Below are 24,294 nucleotides of genomic sequence, written 5' to 3' on the forward strand. Positions count from 1 at the left end.
AGTTATAGTTCATATAAGAAAATCATTCAACTGAAATAAATTAATTAGGCCCTAATCTATGGATTTCACATGACTGGGCAGGGGCGCAGCCATGGGTGGACCTGGGAGAACATAGGCCCACCCACTTGGGAACCAGGCCCACCCACTGGGGAGCTAGGCCCAGACAATCAGAATTAGTTTTTCCCCACAAAAGGGCTTTATTACAGACAGAAATACTCCTCAGTTTTATCAGTTCTCCGGGTGCCTGGTCTCAGACAATCCCGCAGGTGAAGAAGCCGGATGAGGAGGTCCTGGGCTGGCGTGGTTACACATGGTCTGTAGATGTGAGGCCGGTTAGACATACTGCCAAATTCTCTAAAACGACGGTAGAGAAATGAACATTAAATTCTCTGGCAGCAGCTTTGGTAGACATTCCTGCAGTCAGCATGCCAATTGCATGCTCCTTCAAAACTTGAGACATCTGTGGCATTGTGTTATGTGACAAAACTGCATATTTTAGAGTGGCCTTTTATTGTCCCCAGCACAAGGTGCACCTGTGTAATGATCATGCTGTTTAATCAGCTTCTTGATATTCCACACCTGTCAGGTGGATGGATTATCTTGGCAAATGATAAACAATAACAAGGATGTAAACAAATTTGTGCACAAAATACTGCAGGAAATTAGCTGTAAAACTGCAAATTTTTCTCTCCACCCATGGCAAAATTTGCAGAATTGCATGAAATGTGTTATAAAATTGCTAAATCTTCTCTCCACCCCATGGCAAAATGTGTAGAATTGCAGCAAACTTAATTTAAAACGGCAACATTTTCTCTATACAAGGGGGGCTGCTAAAATGTTTTGCTTGCAAGCCACATGATGAGTTCTGTTTTTTTGTGGGCCCCCATCCCCATCAAAGTTGCCCATTCCTGATTTAGCTTTACACGACTCCCAATGAACTTTGCATATAGGCACAAATAAAACAATGAGCCAGATGTTTCACCGGATGTATAAATCTAAAGCATCCGGTTGGCATTTCCACTCACCAACTATGGTGGTGATATCCCCTAATGGAAACGACAGACTGTGGTCTATCCTGGGTTATAGAAATCTTTGATGTTGGTCAAATCAAATCAAATGTTATTCGTCACATGCTCCGAATACAACAGCTGAAGATCTTACCGTGAAATGCTTACTTACAAGCCATTAACCAACAATGCAGTTCAATAAATAGTTAAGAAAATATTTACCAAATAATCTAAAGTAAAAAAATAAATAGAAAAATAACACAATAAATAACAATAACGAGGCTATATACAGGGGGTACAAGTACCGAGTGGATGTGCGGGGTATAGGTTAGTTGAGGTAATTTGTACATGTAGGTAGGGGTAAAGTGACTATCCATAGATAATAAAAAGCGAGTAGCAGCAGTGTAAAAACAAAGGGGGGTAGGGTCAATGTAAATAGTTCGGGTGGCCATTTGATTGATTGTTAATTGTTCAGCAGTCTTCTGGCATGGGGGTAGAAGCTGTTAAGGATCCTATTTTGGACCTAGACTTGGCGCTCCGGTACTGCTTGCAGTGTGTTAGCAGAGAGAACAGCATATGACTTGGGTGACTGGAGTCTTTGACAATTTTTTGGGCCTTCCTCTGACACCACCTAGTGTATAGGTCTTGGATGGCAGGAAGCTTGGCTCCAGTGATGTGCAAAATGTCTGGACCCAGGTACAAGTTGTCATTAGTCACAGATCTAGGATCAGTAAATCTGACTTTATTTTAGTGTGGGACAATTTCCTCATTCTCTATTGATTGGTTGTTATTGGGTTAAATATGACATTTTGTGATTGAATATATGCAATACGATACGATATATTGTCAAACAGAATATATATTTTTTTCTCCTATCACTATTGTTGTGTTGTCGTCTTGCAGCGCATACTCTCCCAGTGTCTGGGGCAATTTCCTCTTTCTCTATTGATTGGTTGTTATTGGGTTAAATATGACACTTTGTGATTCAATATATGCCTATCAAATATACAGTTTTTCAATCCAGTGTATAGATGTACAAGTTGCCTTGGGGAGAGACCATCTTTTCACCACAAACATTAAGAAAATCTCGAGACAACGAGACATGATAATACCCATTCTTGCACTCATCGAAGATCACTAAGGCTCTTGTTTGATGTTTCATGGAAATTAAAATCACTTCTAATGATGTACAACTTTGGCAATCAATAATTTTCTTGTGGCTGATCCATACTAGTATCAACTGGAGGAAAATAATCTATAAAAAGCTAAATTAAATAAAATGTACATTAGGAGCACTGGCCTACAGTGTCCAAATCCAACAAAGCAACATCATTTTTAATAGGGCAAGATTTTTTTTTTTGGCTATAATACCTTTGTCTTTATTGAAGTCTATGACTCTTAATAATAAAATAAATGTGTGTGTGTGATGGGTAACAGGTTACTTAAAGAGTGTTGAGGGGTAGAGAACGTATTCATTTAAATGTAAATCAATTCCAGACAAGGACTGCTACATGCTTTGTGTTTTCTTCACTCTCATAAGAGACTTTTTCTCCAAAGTTAAGAGTTAGCTCTTTTTACATACTAACAACCACCTTTGAGAGACAATGAAACACCCAAGCGCACACACACACACACACACACACACACACACACACACACACACACACACACACACACACACACACACACACACACACACACACACACACACACACACACACACACACACACACACATACAGCAGTCAAGAAAGTTTAAGAAAGTCCCCTATCCCAGTATTTTCCAAGTAGTACCCTTCTCCCACACTCACAAGTATTTCCTCATTTGGGTTTTATGTCCAAAACATTTTGCCTAAAGCCCTCTTTGTTTGCTAAGACCACATATTGTGTCCATAATCAAATAAACACAGCTGCCAATAGCTCTGAAATGGCCACAATATACACACCCTGCCTTGTGGGACAAACACACATAAACGCACCCCCATCCCTCACAGAAACCTCTTTTATAAGAGCCAAAACACTGTATAATCAAGGTCATAAGTTCTTCTAAGAGGACTTCTAGAAATAGAAACAGAGTATGTATGAGAGAAATGTTGAAAGTGATAGAGAGTGAGTTGTTGATAAGTGGGTTATATGGGAAAGTTTCAAAGCTTAACCACGAGATTGAAAGTTTAAGATTGATTGAGAGCGTGTGTGAGTGAAACAAATACCAAGCACTAAGCTGCAACAACAGCAAGTGTGAGTATGTATGTGTGATCCAGAGCGGGTGTAAGTGTCATCACCACACACACCAATTCCAGGCAACCAGGCATAGTGGGTTTCGATCTTTTCTTTTTTCTTTCCTGCCTTCTTTACTTACTTCTTTCTTTCCTTCCTTCTTTCCTACGCTCCTTCCCTCCTTCCTTCCTTTACAACTCACGGCACAACACCTCTCCCCTTTTTAGTTTGTGCGTATATATTGATATGTAGGCTACGTGTTCCATTTTTAAATTGATGTAGTTCTGTCCTTGAGCTGTTCATGTCTATTGATATTCTGTATTAGGTCATGTTTCATGTTTTGTGTTGACCTCAGGAAGCGTAGCTGGTGCTGGTGTTAGGATCCTAATGGGGAAATACCAAAATAACAAAATACCTTCCTTCCATTAGCAGTTGAAACCTTATATTAGGAGGAGTTTTGTTATTCTTTAGAAGCACTATGACATCAAAGGTAGTTGGCAGGACAACCTCCCACTCCACAGTGAAAAATTACCATCACCCCAGGCTAACTCAATCTTTTTGGACCAGCCTCCATCCTACTGCGAGTGTGTGTATGCATGCATGTGTGTTTGAATGCCAGAGAGAGAGACAGAGAGACCAGTACTAAGGAGAAGGCATGAGAGTCAAGAGCATGCAGTTATACAGGAGCCACAACGGAGACTGAGACATCGGCTCTGACAAGCCTGTAACAAAGACCAGCAGGAGAAACAAACGACGTGGGGACGCATAGACTGTCTTCACACAGCTACAGGTGTGTACACACTCCTCTTTCCTGTAGCTTATCTTGTCCTGTTTGTCTTTTCTTCAACTAAGTTAAACAGCAAATTCCAGTTACGGTATTGTTTAGATGAGAGATACCAACACGTTTGTAGATCGTATCTGTCATCCTCAAGAGTAACATAGTTCTGAAAATGGGTTCTATTATCATTATGTAACTAATTTATTTAGCAGAAATGTCATTTCAAAGTGCTTGTATTTTAATGGAAGCCTCCCAGAACTTAAACCATTAACCACAATTAATTGTTCATCTATTTTAATACACTCCTGCTGTTTATTAACGCTTTATTCGCTGTTGTTAAAGGTGTATTAACTGTTATCAATGGTTTATTAACTTACAAATGTGAGCCATTATTAGACAAACGCTGGGTAAGGAGAAAAGACTCAGTAACATCCCCCCTGGGTCTGCCTGTAACTGGACAGACACACTTCAGTCACAGCAGAACATCAAGTGACCCACTGGCACTGGACGACAGTCACCCCAAAGACTGTCCTCTGCCAGCCTACTGTAGGACAGTCACCGCAAGTTTGACCTGTCTGGATGCAAACCGCCCCATTAATATAAATGAACTATCGGTCTGGCTCTACCTGAGGGGGAAAATGTACTTTGGAGACTTTGTTTTCCTTTTTATAAGTCAATGAAAAATGTAATGCTCTGAATGTGGCTGACTTGATGGAGAGTAGCAGGCCTAGGGTGTTAGCAACAGAGACATACTATACAGCAGTAATAACACACTATTAGATTAATAGTCCTGCAATATTGATCATTTTCTGTAAACACTGTCACTTATCTAAATTGGGGTTTGGGACTAACTTTTAAGAAGGGTTAATCGCTGAAGCCTAATTATTGATAGTGATGATGAATAAGGGTTTTGATGAGAGAGAGAGAGAGAGAGAGAGAGAGAGAGAGAGAGAGAGAGAGAGAGAGAGAGAGAGAGAGAGAGAGAGAGAGAGAGAGAGAGAGAGAGAGAGAGAGAGAGAGAGAGAGAGAGAGAGAGAGAGAGAGAGAGAGAGAGAGAGAGAGAGAGAGAGAGAGCGCATGGTTCATGTTCACGTCCCAAGTCTCATTGACTTATTATGGCTTTAAAGTTCTAATATAACCCTTTCTAAATCTCTCCTCCAATTTTCATCAAAACTATTCTCCATCTGTCAGTATGTTTTTGGGTGTTTTTGATTTGATTTGCCTGAAAGCCTGACACAAAGGAAATTCATGGATTTCCAGTGCTGGACTGGTAATGATAAATAACACTTAATCAATAGGACATACATAAATAAAGAACATCTGATGTTGCCTTCTGCTTGACGTCAGGCAGTAATACTATTTTTCTCTCTGTTGACAGTGAACATTTTTGCCATCACATTGGTTTTGGTTTAGGTAATGCTACTGGATGCTCCCATCCCAGGTAATGCTCCCATTAAGTATGGTTGGGATGGGACCCTTCAATGCACCTCAGAACATTTCAGAGAAGACCGCAGGCAGAAATGATTGCGTGCCCCCACTACTTTTTCCATCCAAGACATATTGAGCCCTTGCTTCCTCAGTAAGTTTGAATCCAGAGGATTTGTTTTTATGGGTAGCATAATGATGTGAAGTAGGTCATATTTTGCACCTGTCTAAAGTGTTGGATGGTTCTATTTCAAATACTTGTTTCGATCTCTCACTATGGGATATGCTTGGGCGTGTCCAAGCTCGAAGTAACCAATCAAACAACATTTGTTGGAGACAGACAGGTCGATGGGCGAATGAGGAGAGCGCCCTTCCTCCACAAAGGGAGCCACTCGCCCGCCAAACTGGTCATTCTCACCTCTCCTCCTTGTCGAAGTGACTGCATTCACTAAAGCTCTCCTCATCACGGCTGGATTTCTGTTTTCCTACTGAAACGTTCTCAGGTAAACCGTGAGGTTAACACTGCCGAATGTAGAACCTCAGCTCCTGTTGATAGTGTTGAGTACAGAACGAAAGGTTTTGCTTCGAGTAGAATTAATTTTCTACTCGTCAGTCTCTCTTGAGCTAATGCCACACGGCTAGCTGTCAAGATTTGGTTAACCATCGCCACAAGGCTTTAGCTAAATTGACTAACCAGCTGCAAGGCTAGCTAAACACGAAAGCAAAGGACTAGCTTTTCCCACCTGGCTAGCTTGCTGTAATGCAAGCTAACCACACCAGCACTACTACCTACAACAACAGTAGTGTTGCTAATTCCCGGCTTTCGTCTTGCTAGCTGTAAAACTAGCTAACCACACTACACACGGATAACTGCCCATACTAACATGTACCATGGTACTACTATGGCACTTTAATTTATAACATGATACTACTATGGTACTTCCACTTACCAATGCGGAAGCCTAATATATTTACATATGTACTAATATTTGAAATACATATATGGAAATACATGTATTACTCATATACAGTACCAGTCAAAAGTTTGGACACACCTACTCATTCAAGAGTTTTTCTTTATTTTTACAATTTTCTATATTGTAGAATAATAGTGAAGACGTCAAAACTATGAAACAACACATATGGAATCACGTAGTAACCAAAAACAGTATAAAACCAATCAAAATAGATTTTTATAATTGAGATTCTTCAAAGTAGCCACACACTCTTGGCATTCTGACAACCAGTTTCATGAGGTAATCACCTGGAATGCATTTCAATTAACAGGTAATTTGTGGAATTTCTTTCCTTCTTTATGTGTTTGAGCTGATCAGTTGTGTTGTGAAAAGGTAGGGGTGGTATACAGAAGATAGCCTTATTTGGTAAAAGAACAAGTCCATATTATGGCAAGAACAGATCAAATAAGTGTAACGATTGTCATCGGGAGAAGGAGAGGAGGACCAAAGTGCAGCGTGGTACGTATCCATAATACTTTTAATAAAGATGAACACGCGAACAAAAACAACAAAACGACCAACAAACAGTTCTGAAAGGTGCAACAAACACTAAACAGAAAATAACTACCCACAAACACAGGTGGGAACAGGCTACCTAAGTATGGTTCTCAATCAGAGACAACGATTGACAGCTGCCTCTGATTGGGAACCATACCAGGCCAAACACAGAAATACAAAACATAGAACAAAACATAGAATGCCCACCCCAACTCACGCCCTGATCAAACCAAAAAGGAGACATAAAATAGGAACTAAGGTCAGAACGTGACAATAAGCAAAGAGACATGACAGTCCATCATTACTTTAAGACATGAGGGTTAGTGAATCCGGAAAATGTAAAGAACTTTGAAAGTTTCTTCAAGTGCAGTCGCAAAGACCATCAAGCACTATGATGGCTTTCATGAGGACCACCACAGAAAAGGAAGACCCAGAGTTACACTACCGTTCAAAAGTTTGGGGTCACTTAGAAATGTCCTTGTTTTTGAAAGAAAAGCAAATTTTTTGTCCATTAAAATAACATCAAATTGTTCAGAAATACAGTGTAGACATTGTTAATGTTGTAAATGACTATTGTAGCTGGAAACGGCAGATTTTATTATGGAATATCTACACAGTGGCCCATTATCAGCAACCATCACTCCTGTGTTCCTATGGCATGTGTTAGCTAATCCAAGTTTATCATTTTAAAAGGCTAATTGATCATTAGAAAACCCTTTTGCAATTATGTTAGCACAGCTGAAATACTGGCCTTCTTTAGACTAGTTGAGTATCTGGAGCATCAGCATTTGTGGGTTCGATTACAGGCTCAAAAAGGCCAGAAACAAAGACATTTCTTCTGAAACTTGTCAGTCTATTCTTGTTCTGAGAAATGAAGGCTATTCCATGCGAGAAATTTGCCAAGAAACTGAAGAACTCATACAACGCTGTGTACTCCTCCCTTCACAGAACAGCACAAACTGACTCTAACCAGAATAGAAAGGGGAGTGGGCGGCCCCGGTGAGCAAGAGGACAAGTCCAACTGAGCAAGAGGACAAGTCCAATTGAGTGTCTAATTTGAGAAACAGACACCTCACAAGTCCTAAATTGCCAGCTTCATTAAATAGTACCCGCAAAACACCAGTCTCAGCGTCAACAGTGAAGAGGCGACTCCAGGATGCTGGCCTCCGGGATGAGTTTATACTCACTCCACGCTTGGCATTCCGCTTGGTGATATTAGACTTGTGTGCGGCTGCTCGGCCATGGAAACCAATTTCATGAAGCTCCTGAGGAACAGTTCTTGTGCTGATGTTGCTTCCAAAGGCAGTTTGGAACTTGGTAGTGAGTGTTGCAACAGAGGACTGACAATTTTTACGTGCTACTTGCTTCAGCACTTGGCGGTCCCGTTCTGTGAGCTTGTGTGGCCTACCACTTTGCAGCTGAGCCGTTGTTGCTCCTAGAGGTTTCCACCTCACAATAACAGCACTTATAGTTGACCAGGGCAACTCTAGCAGGGCCGAAATTTGACAAACTGACCTGTTGGAAAGGAGGCATCCTATGACAGTGCCATGTTGAAAGTCATTGAGCTCTTCAGTACGGGCCATTCTCCTGCCAATGTTTGTTTATGGAGATTGCAAGACTGTGTGCTCGATTTTATACACCTGTCAGAAACTGGTGTGGCTGACATAGCCTAATCGACTAATTTGAAGTAGTGTCCGCATACTTTTGTAAATATAGTGTATTATAATATATGAATTTTCTGTATGGGTTATACCATGGTATAGTCTAAATCGTGGAAATGTTCCATGGTTTTAGCCTTGAAGTATGATGGTACTACCATGGTACTGCCATTGCGGTACAACTCAATTTTAGGAAGGTTCCTAATGTTTGGTATACTTAATGTATATACCCCATATATACCCTATATATACCCTATATACACTGAGTGTACAAAACATTAGGAACACCTTTCTAATATTGAAATGCACCACTTTATGCCTTCAGAACAGCCTCAATTTGTCGGGGAATGGTCTCTAAAAGGTGTCTAAAGCGTTCCACAGGGTTGCTGGCTCATGTTAACTACAATGCTTCCCACAGTTGTTTCAAATTGTCTGGTAGTGGATCTCAACTCCGAATAGCTTGTTCCATCTCATCCCACATATGCTCAATGGGAATGAGATCTGGTGAGTGGGCAGGCCACTGCAGTAAGGTGAATTCACTGTTATGTTCATGGAACCATTCCTAGACAATCCTAGCCTAGACAATCCTAATTTTGAGACGGCTACATTTGAGGAAGTGGGATACATACTCATCCTTCCTGGAGAGGAACAAACAGGGTATTGACCTGACCACCACTCCAAATGGACCTGACCTGTATGCCTCTCTTTGCCAATCTGCTCCTCTGGTACAGCATGGCACACAGTCCCCGGAGGCTCCGAGGTCAACAGCCAGCATGGACCATGGGGGGACAGGCCGCTCCCCCAACGCCCTCTATGCCAGCGACACAAGTTAGCATTCCCCCTCCATCTAGCCAAAGCACCTCTCCTTCGCCTTTCTGCCAATTAACAACAACAGCAAATTGTTCCTGAACCATCAGCTCTCACTAATTTCAGGCTGCCACCAATGGAGGGTCTGGAACAGTAGGGGAAAAGCCCAACGAGGCCACAGTGAGCTCATCAGCAGTCCCGGTTGTATCTGTCACGATCGTCATTTAAATAATTTGACCAAGGCGCAACGTGAGTAGAGTTCCACATTTTTTATTACTCATGAAACTTCAAAAAACAACAAAGATATAACGATCGTGCAAAACGTAGTGCACAAAGGCACTCACACAAAACAATATCCCACATTGCAGGGGGGGGAAAAGAACACACTAAGTATGATCCCCAATTAGAGGTAACGATTATCAGCTGCCTCTCTTGGGAACCATACACATACACCAACATAGAAATAAACTCACTAGAAATCCCCCTAGTCACGCTCTGACCTATTACACCATAGAGAACCCCGAGGGCTCTCTATGGTCAGGGCGTGACAGTACCTCCCCCCCAAAGTTGCGGACTCCGACCGCGAAACCTGAAACTAGATGGGGAGGGTTAGGGTGGGCAACTGGTGGCGGCTCCGGTGCGGGACGTAGCACCCGCTCAGACCGCGGATCCGGCCATGGAGCCAGGCTGAACGCCGTGCCTGGACTGGGAACCGGCGCAGAGGAAGGCTCCGGCCATGGAGCGGGACTGGATGCCGTGCCTGGACTGGGCATCGGCGCAGTGGAAGGCTCCGGCCATGGCACCGGCGCAGGAAGCTCCGGGCTGTGGACTGTCACTGTAAGCTCCGGGCCGTGGACCGTCACTGGAAGCTCCGGGCCGTGGACCGTCACTGGAAGCTCCGGGCTGTGGACCGTCACTGGAGGCTCTGAACTGTGAACCGTCACTGGAAGCTCTGGACTGTGAACCGTCGCTGGAAGCTCTGGACTGTGAACCGTCGCTGGAGGTTCCGGGCTGGAGACACGCACTGGTGGACGAGTGCGGGGAGCTGGCACAAGACGAACCGGGCTGGGAAGGCGCACTGGAGGCCTGGTGCGTGGAGCCGGCACAGGTTGAACCGGACTGATGACACGCTCCTCAGGGCGAGTGCGGGGAGCCGGCACAGGACGTACCGGGCTGGGGAGGCGCACTGGAGGCCTGGTGTGTGGAGCCGGCACAGGTTGCACCGGACTGATGACACGCTCCTCAGGGCGAGTGAGGGGAGCCGGCACAGGACGTACCGGGCTGGGAAGGCGCACTGGAGGCCTGGTGCGTGGAGCCGGCACAGGTTGCACCGGACTGATGACACGCTCCTCAGGGCGTGTGCGGGGAACCGGCACAGGACGTACCGGGCTGGGTAGGCACTCTGGAGGCCTGGTGCGTGGAACCGGCACAGGTTGAACCGGACTGATGACACGCTCCTCAGGGTGAGTGCGGGGAGCCGGCACAGGGCGTACCGGGCTGGGAAGGCGCACTGGAGGCCTGGTGCGTGGAGCCGGCACAGGTTGCACCGGACTGATGACACGCTCCTCAGGGCGAGTGCGGGGAGCCGGCACAGGACGTACCGGGCTGGGGAGGCGCACTGGAGGCCTAGTGCGAGGAGCCGGCACAGGTTGCACCGGACTGATGACACGCTCCTCAGGGCGAATGCGCGGAGCCGGCACAGGACGTACCGGGCTGGGGAGGCGCACTTGAAGCCTGGTGCGTGGAGCCGGCACAAGTTGCACCGGACTGATGACACGCTCTTCAAAACGCCTGCACTGCAGCATACTCCTAGCCAAAATCTCTCTCCGATATCCCTCCTCCAACTGCTCCATCGACTCCCAGATGGTCTCTGGTTCTCTCCTCGGCTCAGCCGACCACCCCTTGTACCCCCCCCCCCCAAAAAAAATCTTGGGGTTGCCCTTGGGCTGTTTGTGGCCGCGGACCCCGGCGTTGTCGCTGTCCTCCTTTACTCCTCGGCGACTCCCGCCAAGGAAGAGTCTCGCATCCACCTAGTATCTCTTCCCATGACCAACTCTCCTTCACCTCCTGGGCACGCTGCTTGGTCCTGACTTGGTGCGATATTCTGTCACGACCGCCGTATAAATAATTGGATCAAGGCGCAACGTGAGTAGAGTTACACATTTTAATAATAGTGAAACTTCCAAAACAACAAACGATGAAAAATGTAGCTCACATAGGCACTCATACAAAACAATATCCCACATAGCAGGTGGGAAAAAGGACACACTAAGTATGATCCCCAATTAGAGGTAATGATATTCAGCTGCCTCTAATTGTGAACCATACACACACACCAACATAGAAATATAATACCTAGAAACCCCCCTAGTCACGCCCTGATCTAAAACACCATAGAGAACCCAGAGGGCTCTCTATGGTCAGGGCGTGACACCCCCCTTCTGGTCAACAGAAGTAGGGCCCTTTACAATCAAGCTAGATCGTCCAGTGGAGAAGCACTGGGGCATTCTGTTCAAGCGCTTGAAAACTAGATGTATCCACCTGAAACTACTGGAGAGTTTGGATGCTGAAGCCTTCCTCATGGCCCTACAGCGGTTTAGCCCCCGACGGGGGAAACCCTACAAGATCCTGGCTGACAGAGGCACAAACTTCAAGGTAGGAGAAGCCAAGTTGGAGGAAACCTTCCAAGCAATGGAACCAACCCTCCAGGATCAACTGATGGAGCCAACAAATCTCCTTCAAATTCAACCCTCGAGGAGCTAATTTTGGAGGAACATGGGAGCGAGAGATCAAATTGGTGAAGACGGCCTTACAAGCCGTCCTGGGTGACCAAACTGTCACTTAAACCGTCTTGCGGACCTTCCTGATAGAGGTTGAAGGAATACTGAATTACAAATAGTCATGTTAGATCAGTGGAGATCCAGGTAAAGAACCAGACATATATCCAGCCTGTTGTCCGAATAATTCCTCTCAATGAGATGACAGAGGACGTGGAGGGATGAGCCTTTTGAGGAGTATGGAATTTAACAAAATTCTGGGGTGGCTGTGGAAAAGGCCCATGGAGTTGATGAAATCTCCCTTTAATTCATAGCCACTTCCCAGCTTGACCAGAGCGCTTTAATTAGGTCAGGTTGAAATGTCTGACAGATCTCAACTCATTAAAAGGAGGAAATCTCCACTGCCCGACATCGCTGCTTTCTCTCCCCCAACTCCATCTAATCCAGACATTGTGTGCACGCACAAATCTACATAAATCCACAGAATCTGTTATCGTTCATCTGAACTATCTGTTACTCTCGGGAGAGCGGGACATCAGTTATTGTTTATAGTTATTACCACGGAGCGCAGCTTGGAGCGCATGCTTCTAACCTATTGTGTTATATCAATGGACAATGATCAAGGCCCTACAGATCATCACGGGACAATTATTCCACTGATATACGGTTAAAATTTAACAAAATTACATATGAAGACAAACCTGGAAGTATGACATATGAAACGTAATTGTTACTTGCTAAATTGATAAATCCTGAGATCAAACTGATTGAGATTATAGATTGAATTATTTATTTATTTGCATTGTCATTATCATGATTATATTTAGTGAGTTTTCAGGCCCCTCCAGTGAGAAATTTAGCTACTTTTAGGCTGTCTTTGGGGAATTTTGACACAGAGGCATTCTGTGGTTTTGATCAAATTTAGCGACTTTTCCCACTAAATTCTGCTGCAAACGAGAGTGGAAGAAGCTGTCTGTGCAACGACACACACACAGGCAGATAAGCACAAGGGGAGGGGGTGTGTGAAGGGAGAGGGGAGAAGAAACTACGTCCGGACCGCAGCAGTGATGAAGAAAGGCAACCGCAAACGTCATCTAGCGACTACTAGCGACAAATCAAGGAGCCAATAGCAGATCTCACTGAAAAACAGTTGCGAACGCTAAGCCTGCCTAGACAGTCAGTTGAATGAGAGAGAGCCAACTGAACATTGACGAGAGAATTATTTTAAACCTTATCTTGAAGGTGAGTGAGTTATAAAGCATAGGATATAAAACAAAGTTAGGCTGGGAATAATTATATTATTGTTCTTTTTTTATGACGTTTTGAAGTTGAATGGATTTATAAAAGTATGTTAGCAAAAAAGCTAAAATTGTCTAACTTTAGCTCCAGTCAAGCTAGCCTGTAATCATGGCAACACAGGACTCCAACAAATTTTAACACGGTCACTCCCTGATCTGTATCACCTGTCTTTTATAAACTCAGAGAGTGTAAAGGGGAACATTGTAACTTGCTGTTGTTAGGGATATGAAATGAAGAAAATGTATCTTTGAGATAAGATTATTATTAATACATTTTACAAATAGTTTTTAGTATGTTGGCTATGTATAAGATTAACCTAGTCATTGATGAGATATAGCTGTATTGAAGAGAGAAGCACCAGAAAACACATTTTTAAAACCCTTATCTTCACGGTGTGTCAGTTTCCCTTCATTTTTCTTACCACACCATATCCAGGTCCCAAGGTTTAAGAGGGTACACTACACAAGAATGTATGTTGTTGTTTTTCACTATGCGCTAAAGGGGTTTAAGAGTGTCCACTAGGCCGACGCTTTTTAATTGCAGAGTGAGTAGTGAATGTTGCATTATGTGAGTACCATCAATTATTGCATTTTTGGTCACTTAACCCGTAAAATGTTGTTACGCAGAACATAATGATAATACATTATAAACAACTACCATGCTTTCATGTTTACATGCTGTTAGTGTAAAACCATGGTATATTCCCTCCATCCATGGTAGTACAATAAAATAAATACCATGGTACGATCATCATGGTTTTTGGTCACTGCCGTGGCAGGAAAATACCATGGTATTTGCACCAGTACCTTTACATGGTGCATTTTTGTAAGGGTCTCCGCAAAGCTAGCTACCCCAAACTAGCTTTTTCACTTGCAAGGATAGAATTGCTAGCTCTCCTCTCACATTTAGCCCACCCACTTTCACCCGTATCATGTTGACTAGACCGACCACCCTCGCTTCACAGCCTGATGGTTGAGAGACACGATTTGTTCGTTGAGAGACAAGCGAAGCACATGCTTTTCTCTGGCTAGCAGTGTGGTTACTAGCTAGGCTATTTAACCGCAAGGCGAACGCTAACTAGTTCACATGTACTATTTCTCTGAGCAATGGAGCCGGCTAACCCCTCACAGGGAGAACCAAGCGGAGTGCCTGCCCCTGCTCCCTCTACTGGAACACCCTTATCCGTGTGGGGCTACGATTTCAGACAAGGACACACTCTTTGTGTACCGCCTAGCTGGGGGTCCCACCCGCAAGTGAAGGCTGCGTAAAGCACTCACCGTGCTTACCCCTTCACCCTCTAAACAGGGCGATGAGGAGACCCCGCAATCGCAACCCACTTGGGCGGAGGTAGCGGCAGGTTACCCTGAGGACCTATGTCCTATATGTTTTGATAGCAGATGAAGGAGAAGGGGACCTTCTCATTGACGAGTTTAAGGGTGGCCAAAATTCTGGCATCTTCCCAGAGGAAGAAATTGAGGAAGAAGAAGCCCAAGCACTAGGCTCAAGGCTGTCTTTCTCCCTCAGCAGAACTCCAGTACCCAATGACAAATATGGGCTAATCGATGTTTGTAAACGATCAGCGACCAGACTCAATATTGAGTGGCCCGCACCCGTGGTTCTAGGCCTTGGTTAATGACGTTCTCCGCTACATTTTGAACCAGTTCATTTTTGTCTACATCGATGACATCCTCGTTTTCTCCCACTCAGCCCAAGAACACATGCTCCATGTCCGACAGGTCCTCCAGTGCCTCCTGGAGAACCAGCTTTTTGTGAAAGCGGAGAAATGCGAATTCCATCGCTCCACCGTCCCCTTCCTTGGTTACATCATTGCTGCGGGGAATGTACAGATGGAACGGTGGTGGATTGGCCCCAGCCTACATCCAGAGTGAAGCTGCAACGTTTCCTGGGATTTGCCAAATTTATCCGCAGTTACAGCACCTTTGCTTCCCCCCTGTCTGCACTCACATCCCCCAAGGTTCCGTTCACATGGTCCCCAGCTGCTGACCGGGTGTTCCAGGACCTCAAGCACCGCTTCACCACTGCTCCCATATTGGTTCATTCTGACCCGTCCCGTCAGTTCGTGGTGGAGGCCAATGCTTCGGATGTCGGAGTGGGGGCTGTCCTGTCCCAGCGTTCTGCCCTGGACCTCAAGTTACAACCACGCGCCTTCTTCTCCCATCGCCTCAATGCCACGGAGAGGAACTGCCACGGAGAGGAACTACGATGTGGGGAATTGTGAGCTTCTCGCGGTGAAGATGGCGTTGGAGGAGTGGAGACACTGGTTGGAGGGGATGGTACTTCTGTTCATTGTGTGGGTGGATCACAATAACCTGGAATATCTCCGCACTGCCAAGCATCTCAATTCCAGGCAAGTTAGGTGGGCCCTGCTTTTCACCCGGTTTAACTTCTCCCTCTCCTACCAACCAGGATCCAAGAACATCAAGCCGGATGCACTGTCACGCTGCTATAGCCCCGTAGCTACACTCTCGGACCCCGAGGCCATGCTTCCCACCTCGTGTCTGGCGACGGAACTCAGCTGGGGAATAGGGAAGCCTGCCACCTGGGCTCCCATCGGACCCTGACCTTTGTGCGACAACGCTTTTGGTGGCCGGCCTACCATGGTCCCGGAATTCTCTGCGTTCATCGCCGCCTGAACGATCTGTGCGCAGAACAAGACTTCTTGGCAAGCTCTGGCTGGTCTTATTCAACCACTGCCTGTCCCTCACCATCCCTGGTCTCACATATTCCTGGACTTCGTTACGCGTCTTCCCCCATCTGATGGCAACACCGCCATTCTGACAGTAGTGGACTAGTTTTCCAAAGCCACCCACTTCATTCCTCTTCCCAAGCTACCCTCTGCCAAAGAGACGGCCCAGGTCATGATGCAGCACGTCTTCCGGATCCATGGACTCCTGGTGCACATGGTCTCTGACCGGGGCCCTCAGTTCTAGTCCCGGGTTCTGGAAGGCGTTCTGCACGCTCATTGGGTCGTCGGTCATGCCTGTCCTCCGGGTTCCACTAGCAGTCCAACGACCAGTCGGAGGGAGACCTGGAGATGACTCTGCCAGCAACTTGTGTGAGTTGAATATGCCTGCATCACCCTCCTCTGCTCTGCCACTGGGCACTCACCTTTTGAGTGTTTCCTGGGGTGTCAGCCCTCGCTCATCCCGGAGCAAGAGGAAGAGGTCGGCATACCCTCGGCCCAGATGTTTGTCCACTTCTGTTGCCATACCTGGAAGAGAGCCCGGTCGGCTCTTCTCAAGACCACCTCCAGGTATTGACGACAAGCGGACCGCAAATTTCTCCAAGATTATTAGCCTCTCTGCTGTACGTCTTCTGTTGCCCCGTACCCTGCGTATTCATCCAACTTTTCATGTGTCTAGGATTTAACCTATGTCTCACAGCCCTTTGTCTCCTGCCTGCCCTGACTCCGGGCCTGCCTGTCTTTCTGTACCTGCTTGACTCTGACCCATTTACAAACCTCTGCCTGTCCTGACCCCGAGCCTGCCTGCTTTTCTGTACCTTATTGACTCTGTCCTGGATTACGGACATCTGCCTGCCTTTGACCTGTATTTTGCATGCATCCGGTTTGGGTCAATAAACATCTGTGACTCTAGCTGTCTGCATCTGGGTCTTATCCTGAGTTCTGATAAAAAATAGATTCCCAGAAAACATTATTTATAAGCCAGTCTCACACATCCAGCTCTTTCATTCGATACCAAATTCAGTCAGTGCCATATTTAGGCCAGCCAGGGGAAATAGGATGCGAGTAAAATGGGTCAGTCTGAAACAATCATTGGCCTCCAGCTGGCGCCCAAGAGATGCACAGGCATAATTTATTATAGGTACACTTATGCACATACTTCTTTTAGATAACTTTCTTTATTTAGAATTGGGGCTTCATGTTTGCCTTCATCCAATTCCAAACAAAAACCTCCTACTTGATTTTCAGACTTTTATTATGAAGGAGTACAGATTTTTTAACAGTATCCCTCCACTTAATTATAATAATAGATAGGTCCTATATAGCCCTTTTCTAAAACCCAAAGACACAATCTGGAAGCTTTGGAGAAGCTTGAGTAAGCAGGGGAGATCTAGGAATATGAGAACCAGGGCTAACCAAAGACACCCAGAGATATGATATAGCCTGGTTAGTGGCAGTAGCGTGAAGGAATATCCAAGAGTGAATGAACTTAAGTCAGAATTGGAGTTGTGATAACGTATTTCTGCATGTCTATTCTGCAGTGCACACACCACTGCTAAGAATTCAACCACGTATTGACTCGCTCTCCCCTGCCTATGTTTTAGGTGCACCAGTGACACAGTCAGCCTGGTTGTAGAGGAGCAGAAGAAGAGAAGAGGAACCACTAGCCATGGGGCCCAGAGCTTGGTGCCTGTTTGTCCTGCTTGGGCTGTCCGTCTGGGGCAGCAGTGAGGGCCTCAGATCCCCCATCCTGACCCGGAGACGGAGGTACCTGGAGGACAAAGGAGAACCACCCAAAAAGTGCTCGTATACCTTCCTGGTCCCTGAGCAGAAGATCACAGGGCCAATCTGCACCAGCCGGGGCCTACACACGGACAAGGACCGCATGACCCGCGTGGACGTAGCAGCGGTGAGGGACCTGCTCTCCAAACAGAGACGGGAGATGGATACCCTGAAGCTGGTGGTGAACATTGATGGGAACATGGTGAACGAGATGAAGTTGCTGAGGAAGGAGAGCAGGAACATGAACTCCAGGGTGACCCAGCTCTACATGCAGCTGCTGCACGAGATCATCAGAAAGAGAGACAACTCTCTGGAGCTGGCTCAGCTGGAGGGACGCATTCTGAACGCCACAGCAGAGTCCCTACGTCTGGCCGCCCGCTACCGTGACCTAGAGGTCCGATACGCTGCGCTCTCTGCCGTGGTCAACAGTCAGTCAGTTCTGGTTGGTGCCCTGGAAGAGCGCTGTCTGCAGGTGTACGGCCGGCGGCAGGAGCAGTCTCCTCAGGGCCCACCACTGGTGCAGGTGGTGCCAGAGAACATACCGGTTAACATCCCGAGATTTACCAACGAGATCCAGAGGGACCACGGCCGGGCATTTCCCAGAGACAGGGGCTCCCAAGCAGGGCCAGCACCCACAGGAAGCACCCTGGAGCTCCAGAAGGCTCCGCAGGGCAACTTCAGTGCAGAGGGTGAGGCAACTGATTGTTAGATACACTATATAGTGCATTGGGACAGTATTCAGACCCTTTGACTTCATCCACATTTTGTTACGTTACAGCCTTTTTCTAAAATGGATTGAATAGTTTTTTCCCCTCATCAATCTACACACAATACCCCATAATGACAAAGTGAAAACAGGTTTTTAGACATTTTTGCAACTGTATACAAAATAAAAAAACGAAATACCTTATTTACATAGGTATTCAGACACTTTGCTATGAGATTTGAAATTGAGCTCAGGTGCATCCTGTTTCCATTGATCATCCTTGAGATGTTTCTACATGTTGATTGGAGTCTACCTGTGGTCAATTCAATTGATTGGATATGATTTGGAAAGCCACAAATGGAAGCCACTCCTCAGTAAAAGGCACATGACAGCCCGCTTGGAGTTTGCCAAAAGGCACCTAAAGGATTCTCAGACCATGAGAAACAAGATTCCCTGGCACCATCCCTACGGTGAAGCATGGGGGGGCAGCATAATTCTGTGGGAATGTTTTTCAATGGCAGGGACTGGGAGACTAGTCAGGATCAAAGGAAAGATGAACAGAGCAAAGCACAGAGAGATCCTTAATGAAAACCTGCTCAGGACCTCAGAATGGGGCGATGGTTCACCTTCCAACAGGGCAACGACCCTAAGCACAAAGCCAAGACAACGCAAGAAGACTCAAGGCTGTAATACCTGCCAAAGGTGCTTCAACAAAGTACTGAGTAAAGGGTCTGAATACTTATGTAAATGTGATATTTCAATTTTTTATTTGTAATAAACTTGCAAAAATGTCTAAAAAACAGTTTTTGCTTCGTCATTATGTGTGTAGATTGATGAGGGGGGAAACTATTTAATCCATTTTAGAATAAGGCTATAACGTAACAAAATGTGGAAAAAGTCATGGGGTCTGAAAACTTTCCGAATGCACTGTATATACAAAAGTATGTGGACACCCCTTCAAATGAGTGATTTGCCTATTTCAGCCACACCCATTGCTGACAGATGTATAAAATTGAGCACACAGACAGGCAATCACCATAGACAAAACATTGTCATGTGGAATGGCTTAACTGAAGAGCTCAGTGACTTTCAACGTGGCAACGTCATAGGATCCCACCTTTCCAACAAGTCAGTTCGTCAAATTTCTACCCTGCTAGAGCTGCCCCGGTCAACTGTAAATTATGTTATTGTGAAGTGGAAAAGTCTAGGCGCAACAACGGCTCAGCCGTAAAGTGGTAGGCCATACAAGCTCACAGAACGGGACCGCTGAGTGCTGAATCTGTCTTCAGTTGCAACACTCACTGCCGAGTTCTAAACTGCCTCTGGAAGCAACGTCAGCACAAGAACTGTTTGTCGGGAGCTTCATGAAATGGGTTTCCATGGCCAAACAGCTGCACACAAGCCTAAGATCACCATGCGGAATGCCAAGTGTCAGCTGGAGTGTTGTTAAGCTCGCTGCCATTGGTCTCTGGAGCAGTGGAAACACGTTCTCTGAAATGATGAATCACGCTTCACCATCTGGCAGTCCGACGAACAAAACTGAGTTTGGCAGATGCCAGGAGAACATTAACTGCCCCAATGCATAGTGCCAACTGTAAAGTGTGGTGGAGGAGGAATAATGGTCTGGGGCTGTTTTTCATGGTTCGGGCTAGGCCCCTTAGTTCCATTGAAAGGAAATCTTAACGCAACAGCATACAATGACATTCTAGACGATTCTGTGCTTTCAACTTTGTGAAAACAGTTTGGGGAAGGCCCTTCCCTGTTTCAGCATTACAATGCCTCCGTGCACAAAGCGAGGTCCATACAGAAATGGTTTGTGGAGATCGGTGTGAAAGAACTTGATTGGCCTGCACAGAGCCCTGACCTCAACCCCATCGAACACCTTTGGGATGAATTGGAATGCCGACTAACAGCCAGGCCTAAATGCCCAACATCAGTACCCAACCTCACTAATGCTCTTGTGGCTGAATGGAAGCAAGTCCCCTCAGCAACAGCTAGTGGAAAGCCTTCCCAGAAGAGTGGAGGCTGTTATAGCAGCAAAGGGGGACCAACTCCATATTAATGCCCATTATTTTGGAATGAGATGTTCGACGATGTCCACATACTATTGGTCATTTAGTGTAGGTTGGTGAGGTGAGGTGGTTGGTGAGGGGGTGGATGGGTGGTTAGTATGTTGGTTGTTTGGTACCAAGGATAAAGCATAGACTTATTTCAAAATTAACCTCAAACCAATGTGTATTCATTTTCTTCTTAGTCAGATTTTTTATTATGTAACATTTGCATATTCGGCTAGAACTAGGTTTGGTGCGGCTCACCAGAAAGAACAGAAAGTTCAGAAGAAGGAAAAGAGAAAAAAGAAACACAGAAAAGAAACATTTTACTCATCTACCGAAATTCCTGACACATTTAGATTGTCCCGACCCAAGAATAATAAAACGTGTGGGATTTGAAGGCAGCTGTGTATGAAAGTGAACCCTCTGCAGGATGGCTCCCTCTCATGCTAAGTATGGACAGATCCTAGGCTGGAATGACATGGTTTTCCCTGACCACAAAGTAACTGCACATCTGGTTTACTTCACCACCGCTTGCTGAGACCAATAGCGATCCTCACCTATAAACTAGGCAAAGATTCATCTCACATTAAACAAACACAATAGTTTAACTGTTCACATCTGCTCTAAGACAAATGTATAACAAATTAATGGTAGATAGAGATAAATCCTAATATTCAATGTGTTCTAAACAAATCACTGCTTTAACTGCCTACATCTAGTGTGTGATATTTTGTTCTTTTGTGTGTTATTTCTTACATTATTAGCCCAGAAAATGCTGTGTACACAAAAAAACAAAAAAACAATGATACAATATAAATACAAGCATTTTGCTACACCCGCAATACCATCTGCTAAATATGTGTATGTGACCAATACAATTTGATTTGATTAACAGTTTGTAACTGATAAATCCCTCCATCTCTACCTTTGTCCCTTCATCTCTTTCGCCATCCCTCCAACTCTCCCTTCATCCCTCCATCTCTCCCTTCATGCCTCCATGTCTCCATCCATCTCTCCCCCCATCCCTCCCTCCATCCTCCCCCAGGTCCTTTCAGGGACTGTCTCCAGGCCCAGGAGGCTGGCCATGGCACCAGCGGTATGTACCTGCTGAAACCTGGCGAAGCGGAGAGGCCCATGCAGGCGTGGTGTGAGCAGGACCTGGACAACGGAGGCTGGACCGTCATCCAGAGCAGGAGGGATGGCTCTGTCAACTTTTTCAGGAACTGGGACGCTTACAAGGTGATGATGAAAAAGACAAAAGACACCGAAAACGAATAAGCCAGAGACAACAACGGTGCCGTTATGTGACCTATCCAAAGGAACTCGTCTGGTCTGGTGTCTCAGGATCCTTTCCAAGGCCTGGACCCCTTGTGTTTTCACTTATAATATAATGCATTGTATGTGTGTCTGCGTATTATTGCTGAAGTGATTTAGTTTGAGATGGCCATTATGAAAGGTAAGAAGACCCAACAGGAAGGTATATTCCACCGCTCAATCTCCAACGTTTACTTTCCAAACTACCACAGCTCTGCTAGGTACATCTTCTTTCATTACAGTGCACTAATTCAATCTGAAGTGAACTCTCTGATTATTGTTTGTCTTATATATTATCATGGCCAAAGAGATTAAAGCTGTTCACCTGAACAGACCAAAAAGTGATTTAGATGCATTTGTCTTCCAAAGGTACTTTCTGACAAAAATTGATTTATAGTATTCCTTTTTTTAACGTTCCTCTTTTTAAACCACTCAGACTATACAAAACCAACAACTAACTTTTAATTTATCTTTCTTAGAATGGATTCGGCAACATAGATGGGGAGTACTGGCTGGGGCTGCTGGGGATCTACAATTTAGGGAAGCAGGGAGACTACAGACTTCTAGTGGAGCTGGAGGACTGGGTGGGGAAGAAGGTGTATGCTGATTACAGCAGCTTCCACCTGGAGCATGAGAACGAGGGCTACCGCCTGAGGCTGGGCACCTACCAGGGAAACGCTGGCGACTCACTCAGCAGCCACAACGGCAAGCAGTTCACCACACTGGACCGAGACAAGGATGCCTTCTCAGGTGGGTCAATCAATCAACCAGGTTGATCAATCAATCAATTCACATACTGTTGGCTAAATACATAAGATATACAGTAGGTCCTAAAGAAAGCATATGAGACAAACAAATGGGCTATTTACATTATCTCTATGCAGGTAACTGTGCACACTTCCTTAAGGGAGGCTGGTGGTACAACTCCTGTGGCCAGGCCAATCTGAATGGTGTTTGGTACACCGGCGGGGTCTACCGCAGCAAGTTCCAGGACGGAATTTTCTGGGCAGACTACGGCGGAGGATTCTACTCTATGAAGGGAGTCCGCATGATGATTAGACCTATAGACTGAGACTACAGAGGGAGAGACATGACCATCCTATCCCTCAACCAACACGTGTACAGTATTGCCTATCTCAGACCTACTCACTCACAGAGATTGAGTACAAACATTGTCTGACCTTATTGTGGGATGGTAAAGTATTAAAGTATACTACTAATGTCTGGGCCTCACTGTCAGCACTAGACTTAGAGCAAGGAGTGCCAGGCCTATTGGTTACCATGGAGAGCAAAACAACTGACCATATGGTATGGAATTGAAATCTGTGTATGTTACTAGAGGTAAAAGCTTGCCTATTTTAGAGGTGTGTAAATATCTTTACATGTCATAATAACATCTTATGTAAGCATTCAATCTACTTTGTTTCAACTTCTCCATCTTGAGATGCTTTATGATTTGCATCCCTTAAGATATTTTTTCATGTATTTGAAATAAACCAGGGAGAAGCTGTAAATGATCCTATAGAAAACATTGGGTTTTCTATTCACTGTCTGTATTTGTGGATCACGCACCATTTATTGTGCTTTCACAGCTGACTTATGTACTGTAGCCTGTGTCAATGTTTTTCTCATTTTGCAGTTGATTAAATCTCAATACGAGTCAGAGACAAAACAGGAAAAAAAAGGAAAGGAATTACGGTTTGTTTTGTGTGGTTTTTGGAGACTTAAAAAATGCACACGAAGCAGAGAGTTAGTATGAAGTATCGGAACAGACAACGAGAAACACATGGCTGAAAGCCACAGGATAGAGTGAAGGGAAGAAGGGAGAGAGGGGAAGAGGGGGGGGGGGACTGGGATGGATTCTGCCCACATTTTCAAGTGATCTTTTTTTTCTTCCTTTTAAATACAGAAAAATTTACATTCTTTCCATACAAAAGTGCTTGGGCTGTATGTTTAAAAAATATTTTTCATTGAAAAGTCACGACTCCCTGTGGTCCGTAATCACCGGTAGAACTGGCTAGATCTGGAGGGAAACTGACCCCAAAGGAGAGACCAGCGGGTTCCTCTGGCTGATGGGTCTGCAGCACACGGCACACTACAAAAGACATACGGTATCACACATTAAAGTCAATGGGAAAGAGACATCCATAAACTTCAACAAAACATATGATTATAATGAGCTTTGCTGTATATTTGTCACACATGGACACAAGATGAAGAGTAATATTCAAGTTTAAGTCACCAAACTTGAAT

The 24,294-nt window shown here is 45.2% G+C and overlaps 1 protein-coding gene across 2 annotated transcripts; it reads left to right on the top strand.

Annotated features, from left to right (window-relative positions):
* Nucleotides 1-3,879: 3,879 nt before the first annotated feature.
* LOC139559898 (angiopoietin-related protein 1-like) lies at nt 3,880-23,734 on the top strand. 2 transcript variants are annotated; one of them, XM_071376338.1, is made up of 5 exons: nt 3,880-4,013; nt 17,790-18,656; nt 21,773-21,966; nt 22,521-22,791; nt 22,926-23,734. In XM_071376338.1, the coding sequence occupies exons 2-5, from the start codon at nt 17,855-17,857 to the stop codon at nt 23,111-23,113; spliced, it is 1,455 nt and encodes a 484-aa protein (XP_071232439.1). In that variant the 5' UTR covers nt 3,880-4,013; nt 17,790-17,854; the 3' UTR covers nt 23,114-23,734. The 2 variants fall into 2 exon arrangements, with proteins under 2 accessions (XP_071232439.1, XP_071232440.1); XM_071376339.1 differs by lacking the exon at nt 3,880-4,013 and adding an exon at nt 13,349-13,424.
* Nucleotides 23,735-24,294: the final 560 nt, after the last annotated feature.

Source organism: Salvelinus alpinus, chromosome 30, assembly GCF_045679555.1.
Source record: "Salvelinus alpinus chromosome 30, SLU_Salpinus.1, whole genome shotgun sequence".
Taxonomy (NCBI): Eukaryota; Metazoa; Chordata; class Actinopteri; order Salmoniformes; family Salmonidae; genus Salvelinus; species Salvelinus alpinus.

Bases quoted from the DNA above. Each gene is read 5' to 3' on its own strand.
- LOC139559898 (XM_071376338.1), top strand. From the start codon at position 17,855: ATGGGGCCCAGAGCTTGGTGCCTGTTTGTCCTGCTTGGGCTGTCCGTC. The intron at 21,967-22,520 runs GTGATGATGAAA...TATCTTTCTTAG, and splicing joins GGAACTGGGACGCTTACAAG to AATGGATTCGGCAACATAGA. The intron at 22,792-22,925 runs GTGGGTCAATCA...ATCTCTATGCAG, and splicing joins AGACAAGGATGCCTTCTCAG to GTAACTGTGCACACTTCCTT.